The sequence below is a fragment of the Epinephelus fuscoguttatus genome, linkage group LG16 (genome assembly GCF_011397635.1).
Source record: "Epinephelus fuscoguttatus linkage group LG16, E.fuscoguttatus.final_Chr_v1".
Taxonomy (NCBI): Eukaryota; Metazoa; Chordata; class Actinopteri; order Perciformes; family Serranidae; genus Epinephelus; species Epinephelus fuscoguttatus.
Genome location: NC_064767.1, coordinates 21,452,505 through 21,463,811, shown reverse-complemented (window position 1 = coordinate 21,463,811; position 11,307 = coordinate 21,452,505). Strand labels below are relative to the sequence as shown.

General features: G+C 40.0%; 1 protein-coding gene across 1 annotated transcript; it reads right to left on the bottom strand.

Annotated features, from left to right (window-relative positions):
- Positions 1–82: 82 nt before the first annotated feature.
- On the bottom strand, positions 83–8,505 carry got1 (glutamic-oxaloacetic transaminase 1, soluble). Its single transcript, XM_049600909.1, has 9 exons — positions 8,299–8,505; positions 6,249–6,430; positions 6,043–6,166; positions 5,191–5,303; positions 4,985–5,089; positions 4,668–4,818; positions 4,161–4,326; positions 3,907–4,049; positions 83–1,264 (listed from the first exon to the last, which is right to left on the bottom strand). The coding sequence occupies exons 1-9, from the start codon at positions 8,405–8,407 to the stop codon at positions 1,125–1,127; spliced, it is 1,233 nt and encodes a 410-aa protein (XP_049456866.1). The 5' UTR covers positions 8,408–8,505; the 3' UTR covers positions 83–1,124.
- Positions 8,506–11,307: the final 2,802 nt, after the last annotated feature.

Genomic DNA, 11,307 nt, shown 5'->3' with positions numbered 1-11,307 from the left:
TGCTTTAAAATGTGCACACAGCATGATCACTCACTTTAAAGTATGTGTACAGATTCCAACATAGGTGACGACATTACAAACATACTATTTATAGTTCTTTATTAGAGTTCATTCATCTTATTAGAAGGTCTGAGGACAGTAAGACTGCTGTATTGGTGTACTGTGCACTGTGATACGATAGCAAACAGTGTTTGGGCCACAGACCTTAGGGTCTTACGTAATAGTGCACCAGTGTTACGGACAGACAGACGCTGTGCAAACTCAACATTCACTTTACAGGTGCCTGACATCACAAAACTCAGCTGTGAGCCAAAAACAGAGATTACTCCGGAGTCACCTGGACGACTGCGAGGAAATTTCGGTGCTGTTTGTGCTCACCGAGTTAAAACTCTCCATAAATACTGATTAAAAGTGAGGTAATTAGTGTCACCGCTCTGGGCAGAAGACAGTAGTATTAATAAATTACATAACTCAAGTTAAAAAATATCTTCCTGAGAACTCTTTTGTTCACATTACATCCAGCAGTTACCATAATACTGCTACTTCATTCGTGATAGACGTGGTAAACGCTTACAATATTTACTATTATTGCTTCGTCTAATCAAAGCTACATTAAGTCAGTTTAGTCAGTGCTGTTAATCATTAATGCTAATTAATACAGGTCAAATAAAATTCAAAATGTGTTGTTATGTAACACTTGGAATGGATGAATCTTAACAGTATGACAAACATTTTTTAGACAGTTGAGTCAGCACTGCTGAGGTAATCGTGACACAGTTGAGACACACACTTACAGAACACTACTGTAAAAAAAAAAAAAAAAAAAAAATCACACTAAGTACACACTATAAGTGAGAGACCATCATGAAGAAAATAGAAGGACAAATTAAAAACATAATTACTTAAAGGAATAATTGCCATTTGTGCGTTCAGACAGAAACAGGTCCAGCTTATCACGAACACTGAAAGGAGGGGGATAAGTTAGCTGAGGGCTGTTTGCATATTTGTGCAAATAAGTGTTTGTTTGTGCCACAAAATCAGCTGGAAACAAACACTTTCTCTGAAATCTGGTGCCTCAGGGCCGGGCAGGAGGAAGTACTGAGAGCTGTGGGTGGTGTAGTCTTCTACTGGACCTTGGTGACGGCCTCATGGATGGACTCGGCCACGTAGTCTATGTTCTTGGTGGTCACACCGCACATGTTGATGCGGCCACTGGCCATTAGGTAGATGTGTTTCTCCTTCACCATGTATTCCACTTGTTTGGCTGCAGGAAACACAGAAGAGTCAGGTTTAATCATTCATTGATTAATGATTAGATACTTTAAGATCCTGTAAAGATATTGAAGTGTATCAGAAATGCTATATTGTGTAGTATTATGAACAAATGCTAAAACTGCTAAACTTCTAAAGTAGTGCACAGTGAATTTGTTGCTTATCTGAGATGTGTGAAAGCAGATACATCCTGGATTTGTTTGGTAACTTTATGTTGGTTTTCGATCACAACAAATGACCTTTGCAGTGATTTTATTGTTGCAGACAAATTTCCTTAGTTTTTACTCTTAGCTCAAGCAAATATGGAAGTTCAATGACATGAGCTTTGTCAACAACCAATACGTGCACTTTCTCCAGTACCAAACAGGACGCAGCAAACCACGTACACATGAAGAACATGAAGGGGACACAGGGGAGGCACAATAACGTAAACAAGTCTCGGTTCTCTTAAACTATGGAAAAGGAGGAGAAATGAGTGGAGCTTTGGAGTGTGAGTTCATCGACGAGTATCTGATCCACCAACCAGCACTTGTTATTGTTGCAGAATTGACAAGAATACAGTCAACATATGACACCTTTTATCTTGTGTCTCTGAAGTTATGTGTCTTGTGGACGTGTAAAGATTTGTTATGTCGTATTTCTTAAAGGGAGTTTGGTGTAATATTTTCCACCAGAAGCAGGATGGGAAATAATTGTGAAAGGAATCTAGTTGTAGTCTTGCAAATAGTGACCCTGCAAGATCCTCAGTCTTTGCAAAGTCTTAACATGGGTGAATAAAAACTCACATTGCCTTTGGATGTGAGAGGGTGTCAGACTTTAGTCCTTCAAAAGTCTTTTCAAAGACTTCTAGTATACAGTAAGCATTAGGTGTCTTCACACCTTTTTCACTTTTGAAACTGAAATGAAGTTTAACCACTTAGCAAACACAGTGTGAAACAATGCACCAATCATGAAAGAATATAGTGATGTTGCACAGTTACTTGGAGTCTGACTGAAACTGGACTATCCGTGGCTCGACTAGCACACCTAGAGAATTCGATTGAAAATTGTACTATTGCTGCATGTATCCACTTAGTCCGACTGGAGTCAGACTTGGTGTTCTGCGCATGCACCACTTTTCTTTCGCGGGCTTTCACCTGGAAGAAGAGGGAGATGACGTAGCAGCAGTGCAATACATAGCAGTGCAGTAACTCCCAGAAAAACAAACAAACACAATGGCAACCGACTAACTTCCTGATGGTCATGTGTAAATAAATGAACAATAGTGTAAATAGTTGTTTTAATTTTATGTGTTTTTACAGTTTGCACTTTTACAGAAACGTCTTTCCAAAAGAGGCACAATGGAGGTTGAGTTTTTTTTTTTTTTTGGTATGTTTTTTTTTGTTTTAAAATGATTTTTATCACAGAAATGTTTACAGTTTGATAAAAGTAAATCTGCCCCATTTGGATTCAACTTTCAGTTGCTTTGTGTGGTCATTTTTAGCCTCGCGTCACCAGGCTCTTCACATGAAGTGAAGAGCCTAGTGTTTATTCACTCTGAATTTTGTCTGGATTCTGGTTCCAGTATAGAGAGCGGATGCGGTATTCACCAAATTCACCAGACTAAAAGTGTTCAGCATAGTAAAACTTTAAATTCTGGTGCACCATCGATTTAGGGTGATGAGGGGTATAAGAAAATCGATTAACTTAATGGCTTGGGGCTTTTCTTGTAAATTATATTCTTTAAATTAAAAGTTTCACCACATTTTTATTAGCTTGGTGCTTTTATTTTTATGGAAAGGTGCATCCATCGAATTCCAGATCCTGTCTCACTCGCCCTGGTTCCGTTTCCTTACCAAAACGGCCATTAACGGCCCCAGACTAGGTCATTTTAGGAATGGAAAATGTACTGAGCTCTGTATCGAGTTGAATTTTCAAAAAAATGCCCAAAACTGTTGCATTTGGATGTACTGAACACCATTAGTGATATACAAATGAAATAAATAGTTTTGTACATGGGAAAAATCAAATGGCACACATGGTGCCAAACTGTGCCAAAATGGCACACATAGAGACCTTGTCTGAACTGTCTGTAGTAAAATCTCTCTAATATTGTACTGCTTCACTTTATCAAAATCAACCTTTGCAGAGTTAATGTTCACATACTGTGCTATGATTTGATAGAGGTTTAGAGCTACAGCTGCATCATTCCAAAGGGATACTCATCCTGAAAATACTTTTTTTTTTTTTTTTTTTTTTTTTTTTTAGGCGAACCTGAAACGTTTTCATTTGTGTTGTGTGCCATCTTCATTTACTCTTCACATGTAACACATATACTGATATTTACATCTTAACAAATCTCACACGTGTTCCCTTTACTATGACACCAAAAGTATTCAAATAGACGTTGTGGTTGTAGAGATATACATATTTCATTATGGGTATGCAATTTTCAAGCAGAGGCCTGTAAAATAGGCTTAGGGCTTAAAAGGTTTAAAAGGCAGCAGAGTGTTTTCCCCCGAGACATACAGTTGAGTTCAGCTTTTTTTTGGTGTAACTGCAGCACCTTGAAGTGCTGAATATATTGGTTTCTATGGGGGGGTGTATGTGTGTGAGAGAAAAGGTTTGCTGTCTGTGTACAGTCTTTGTACTCACGGTTGAGGCCTGTGAAGCTGAACATGCCAATCTGCTCTGTGATGTGGTCCCAAGTGCCTGGTGTCCCCAGAGCCTGGAGCTTAGCTTTCAGCTGAGCTCTCATCAACAACACTCTGTCCGCCATGGTCTTCACATTGTCCTTCCTAAAGTCAAACAAAAATAAAAGAGTAACTCTACACTGGGAAAAAAATACATTGTTTTTACATACATACAGTGCTTTGAGTGTTCTTTTTATGGGGATATTTTGTGCTGACCATTCAGTGAAGAGCTCAGGTGAGTTAAGAGTGATGGCAACAATGCGAGCTCCCTGAGACGGTGGGTTGGACCACGTGGTCCTGACAATCTTCTCCATCTGGGACAGAACTCGTTTCAGGTTGTCTGCATCACGAGCCACAATGGTCAGGTTGCCCACACGCTCATCTGAAAGGAGAAAGAGGCATCAAATATAAATCAATGTTGCAGCTATTCCTTTGTTTTAACCACGGCCTGTGACAGTGACATATTTATACCTACTGTACCTTTCATGGTAACAGCTTTAACTATATGCTATGTTGATTCTCTATATAGTATTTTGTCATGTCTGAAAATAAGACAGGTCCTGAGTAAGATTACAGCAATCTGTTGGGGCTTATCCTTTGTTCTACTATTAAAGTGTCGCCATATAAAGCACTGTGTGATTAAGAACAGTACAAAAAATGCCAGTCTTTATCACTCTCTTGCAAGCAAGTGATGTATGACTCAAGCACCCAAGGGTCACTCACTGTAGAGGCCAAAGTTCTTGGAGAATGACTGGGCGCAGAACATTTCAAAGCCCATGGAAACGAAGTAGCGGACCGCCCAGGCATCTTTATCCAGACTCCCTGAGGCGAATCCCTGATAAGCTGAATCAAAGAACACAAACAGCTTCCTCCTCTGGAAAAGAACGGGATACAAGATCAAACAATCATCACACCGCGATAAATATTAAGTATGCAAAACCATGTCCTGATTAAACTGACAACTGTTAACTGTTAGCAGTGGTAATTCAGACAACAGTACAGACAATGTGTTGTTTTGTGAGTATGTTCGTGTATAATACCATCATTATTTCTGCAATCTGCATCCACTGCTCCTGTGTGGGGTCTGTGCCAGTGGGATTATGGGCACAGGCATGCAGGACAAAGATAGAGCGCTCTGGACAACTCTGTGGGAAACAGAGAGACGAAGCAGTACTGTAAACTCCAAATGAAAATGACTAATGACCAAAATCAAATTGTACCAGAGTCTTTATCGCACACTGCTTACCTCCAGGTCTCCAAGGAAACCATCCAAATCTAGGCCCCTCCTCTCTGCGTCCCAGTACTTGTATGGACGGACATCTTCAAAGCCAGCATTTGCAAATACAGCGTTGTGATTTTCTGAAACAAACAGTAACAAAAAGTCTGATACAGTGGAACACTAGATACAAATATATATGTTGTTTTATAAATGCTTCTGACATAAAAACTTAAAACACTACAACATTTTGAAGTCTATAGTTTACTAAAACAAACCCCTTGCTCAGGTGAGGTTGGGGTTTCATATAAAAGGTAACAACCAGGTGCAAGAACATAAGCAGCAGGCATCCAAGCAACACAGCACCAAAAAAACCACAAGTATAGCGAGACGAAACGCCAAACGAGACTGAATCTGGGGTTAGAAGAGCATGTTTACAAGCATTATGCAATAATCCTGCATGGTATACCTTCAATAAACGATATAAGATTAAAATGTTTATTTAAGTTGACAAGATAACGTTATTCATTTTGTGACTAAGCTTGATTTTTACTGAGTAAAAAAGCTATCACCTGTTGGTAATTCCATATGTTCATTGATAATGTTGGAATGCCCTCTAGTGGACAAAACATATAACAACCACATGCTGATAGTGGCACTGGCAAAGAATAAGTCTGTCGATACAGTGTATAGGTACACAGTAAATATTAATAACAGGCTAAATAATATCTTTAAACTATTTCTTTACAGAGGACTGACCGCTCACGTCTACAGAACTCTCTGTAAAGGATTCAGATACCAAGTCCTTGAATGAGGAGCTACTTTCTATGTTTACCACTCTGTGCTACTTTACTGTTTGTTTGAGTGTATGTGTGGGTTTACCCCAGGTAGGTGCAGACACATAGACGGGTGTTTTGGTGTTGTTGTTTCCATTGTAGAAACGCCTGAGAAATTCTGCACCCATCTTCAGAGCACCTGTGCCTCCCAGACACTGGACAGCCCCCACCTGGCAGTGACAGAAAAGACAGTTAGTTTAAATGCAAATACATTGAAAACTGAAATATAATGTGGTCTTACACTACACTAACCCTGCTCTCCTGGATGGCAGGACTGTCCTCTCCCAGTGCGATCTTAGAGGCAGAGGATCTGAAGTCAGGCAGGCCCAGGATGGGCAGGTACTCATGGTTTAGCCTGTCATCATGCACAATGATCTTTTCCACCTTTTTTACCACGGGCAAAACCCATGGCTGGCCCTCATCTGTCCGGTAGGCTGCAAAGAACAATTTAAGGAGACCAATATTATACAGAGAAGTGAAGGAAAGATTAAAGCCTTGATATATTGCCTCAAATATGACTTTTAAGCAGACTGTCACATTGACCCTGGAAAGATCAGTTAGATACTGTAACACACACATGCACTTTCATCTCTCTGTTGAGTGTTTCAGCCAGCTGACCTCCATGTCACCACCTGATAAGGACCTGAGTATACAATAGCGTTTTTATCTTCAGAACAGAGACCGTCAACTTGCTTTGCAGCTCACTCATAAATTTCAGGCTAAATATTGTCCACAGTGAGTTTTATCTTGTTTTTCATCTACTGGCGTTAAAGATGAGACTATCTGAGAAAATGAATAATCAGTCTTGAGCCAATACAACTAGGTCTGCAAGAAACAATTATTTCATTACTGATTCTTCTTCAGATTGTTTTTAATTATCATCATTTGGTCTATAAAATGCCTAACAGTAAAATGAAGTTTTGTTAAGTTTCTGTAGACCAGGGTTGGAAATTAGCACCAGCCACCAGACAAATGCTGGTGAAATATGCAAGTGGCTGCTAGGTTTGCTTCTCTAACCAGCCAAGTGCCACACCAGCCGTAGTGTCAGGTGGACAAAAAAGTTCATTTCCAACCCTGCTATAGACCCATGTGACGTCTTCAAAAACCCAGAGACACTCAGTATATAACATAAAAGTAAAGCAGCAAATCCTCACCACTGAGAGGCTGGCATGAGTTAATTTCTGTCATTTTTACTTCAACAATAACTTAAGCAAGTAGTGGATTATCAAAATAGTTGCCAATTACTCGACTAATAACTAATGGACTAGTTGTTTGAGCTCTAATTATTTTTTAATATCTAGAAACTGCTTGGCCTACATTTCCCAGCTGCCCACTAGCTAATGACCATCTGCAGCACAGCTTCTTGCAGAGAGAAGGGGATTATAAGGCCTTAGCCTCCTGTACTAATCACAGGACTCAGGCAGCCTCATCCTGCAGTGCCATAACACACTGCCACAACAGAGCTAAGCAATATTTCTCACACTGTTTCTTTGCAATTTAAGCAGCAAGGATTACTACTTTTAATACGATTAACACTCAAAACGGTTATGCAGAGGACTGACATGTGCTAATAGCTTATTTTACCAGGGAAACAGGACCAAGTAATACATATTTAAACTCCTGCCGGGAGCTTGATCTTGCAACATGAGGGGACAGTAATCCAATCGACTCCTTAGTCCACATTCAGTGAGTGGGTTTGTGCAGTTTGTGCGGAGAGTACAAATGATTACACCCTTTGTGCCACATTATTACATAACAGGGATACATTATCTACAAAGCTGCAATCAGTTGGTATGGAGTGACTGAGCAGCAAGTACCATGATCAATCAGCTGTGAATCAATCCTCATGTCAAATGGAGGTTAAATAATGGCATTATGTCACCTGTCACAGCTGTAAAGTTACACCAAATAAGACACCTGTTCATGCTAACTAGAAAACGGTGCAGGTGTTACATCGAAATTTGTGACCCGTCAAATTCTAACTAGTCATACTTGTATATAGAGCAAACATACTATATATCAAAATGTGTTAGCCTATTTTAATACTGTATTAGAGGGTCACAAGGTTGGGATAACACATGCCAGTATGTGTGCCACAATTTACATGCTATAAAAGGCAGGATAATTTGGGGAACCTCCTCAACAGGTCACAGAATTCGTCGTAACACCTGCTTCAGTTAAGAATCACCTAGCTAACTAAGCTAACATTAGCTAAAAACGGTTGGTCCCAGTGTATCAGAACCATGGCTAACGGTGTCGTTAGCTACACGGCTGCTGCTCGGACTTAAAGTGAACATCTTACCTCCAACTCCGAGGTTCACCTTCTTGGGAAACTGGTCATTAGTGAAGTCCTGCGTTAGCTTGAAGACAGCTACAGGGGCTGCCTGAGGGACCTCACAAAACACCGACATGGCTGCTGTTAACTGGAGACTGTGGCGACGATGAGCAGGTACCGGGACAGCTAACGGGTGAAAGAGGACGCTCACCTTCAACTTGGATTTGGGAGATGTAAAGTGGGTGTGAGCGGGTTTACCAATAAGAATGTAGATGTATCAGTAAAGCCAATCCCAGCACTGATCCCAGTCAGGTCAAAGTTCAAGACAACACATAGACTGGGGCTGTTGGCCAATGAGAGCCTCTGTAGCGTGACTGACAAATGTCACAACAAATGTGTGGCGGTGAAAGGGGGTGGATCAGGATTTCACTGCAATAACACACTTCACCACAAGGTGGTGCCACAGCCTCGTTAAAGACAGTATCAGGAGCTTCCCAGGCCAGCAGCCCCTGACCACAGCTACTGATAGCATGAGTTTATTCTGCACAGCAATGCCCTCTGTATGAAAGGTAAAATATATCTTGATCAAATGACTCACACACAAAATATCTGCAACACAGCGCCAGCTCTGTGTCAGAGGGCGAGGCCGCACATCCTATCATAAATGTCAATGTGAACCCCAGCCGAACAGACAGCTATTATACTTGGGCCCGACACTGTTTGAGTAAGTGCATGTAAGGATGTGTAAATGAGTGTGTGCAAGCATCTTCATCTGTTCTGTCCTGAGGGCCTCGGCTGAGCTGTGGTGTAAACACGCCAGCTCCTCTGTGCTCTCCCCACAGCTGTCTGCAGGAGCTGAAGAGGTTGATAAATGAGGGCCACTCCAGCCTGCTCGCCCCTACCAGGACCTGACTCTGTTGGAAAGCTTTTTGGCTGTACTGGAGGCAGGACTCAGCCCGTTTTGAGGCCTCAGTGCTGGCTTTCAATGCTTTCTGTCTGGTAAAGAAGGTGCTGCTGCATTGTTTGACCTAGTTTGTATAGTTAAAGTCAGTGCTGGTGGAACACATTAGGACAGTACCGCCTCCTAAAACAAGGGATGTTATAATAAAATAAACACTGGTGCATGCTTATAGATTAAAATACTGAGCAGAATATAAAGTAGTTAAAATCAGATTCACTTCCACCAGCTACAATATTAAAATTATGTTTACAGTGATAATATCTCTCTAGAGGCAAACAACTACTTTTACTGTTGACACTTAAAGTACATCTTGCTCATGACACTAATGAGTTTGTGCTTGCTCTTATACTGTTAGTAAATAAGCTGTTTGATGATCCAACCAAATTAGTGTAGCTAAAGGACAAAAGACTATTTGTCACTCATTGTGATAAACACACTGAGAATTATTCTCATCTGAACGAGAGTTTTGGCATCTTTTAGCTCATTGTTTTGGTTTTACATGGCCCCCTCCTTTACCATCTTGGTCCAATCATAACGCTGTCATTACCTCTCCAGCACCAAACAGATGTCAACGTTACAGTAGTGACTATAATAACCACAGAGGAGCATGGGAGCTATAGAGGCAGATATTTGTTTCTCGTTAGTTGGTGGAGACCCGCAGAGCAAAAAAGAGTGTAAATATTGGATTTGCAGTCGTCACGTTAGCGGATAATACATCTTCAAATGAGTGCTTATCTTGTTGTGTGCTTGCTGGATGTGTAAATAGGCAACTGTTTATAGTGCTACAAGGTGATAATATACTGATGTTGTGTTTACATTTTGTTCCATGGCTCCCATAAAATTAATACTTCTTAAAACTCAGCAATTGTGGGATTCATTGATAGTAAATTAATCATTAATTGAGGCTTTATAGCTCAGTAATACATTATTTATAAGGACAGCTTTTTAAGTTGTGGATGTTAAGTTGTTAATAAACTGATCTTGATCCTGATGCTCTGAAGCTTTGGTACAGAAAACTAGTGGTGTTATTAATGAATTTAAGAGAAAGCTAAAATACAAAACAAGTGATGCTTTTAGAGGATATACACTGGACGGATGTATTTTCACATGTGGTAACCAGGTTTCCTACATCTCGAGTCAAGTTAGATTTAAGACTTTTAAAAACTTTTTAAATGCCACTTGTAATTTAATTTAAGATAAATTTTACAATTACCAGTATTGAAAACAAAAACAAAACACCTGTTACATAGGGTTAGGGACAATTGTTTTACAAATTTATTGTAACATAAAACACGACTTTTTACTTATCCAGGCATGGCAGAGAAGACGAGGGAAGAACAGAACTGGGAAATATCTGGCATTTTTTGGCGGGTATTCCACTGCCTTGATCCTCATCACGCTGAGTTTGAAAAACTTTTTGCATGAAATACACAGAGCCGCATATGCAATGCCTTCTGCTGGTTTCAGCCATGCCATGAAATCTTAGTCAAATAGCTGATTGTCATTGAATATGTACTTCCCCGTGTCGCCCAGGGTACAGTGATAGCTAGCTAGCAGACAGCGGATCTTCTGCTCTGAACATCCCAGCCAAAATAAAATAAAAAAAAATATAAATGATCAAAAAACAGAGATGTTTCCAATCATTTTGAGGTTTTACAATGCAAGAAAAGATTCCTAAAAATCCTTCTTCCTATGTCTTAGCATCTGTTAGACTTTTAATGATTCATTTAAGATATTTTAATACCACTTAAGGCCTCATATTTAGATTAATGAATTCAAAGCCTGTTAAGACTTTCTAATGATCAGCAGGAAGCCGAAAGATTTCCTTAATAATGGCTTATTTCTGATTTATAAACCATGAATAAATGATTTATTAAACAACAATAAAGCATTAGTTACGCCTTATTAAGCGTGCGCTTTACAAAAGTGGTACAATAATCCTAATACCTGTTATCACAGAACACTGAGTTACTATTTCCCCTCCGGTTCAGTCCCAGATGTTACTCACTTTCCCCATATCTGGTGCCACCCCCACTCATCTCCTCGCTTCACTTTGACAGTAGATGTTTTCATTC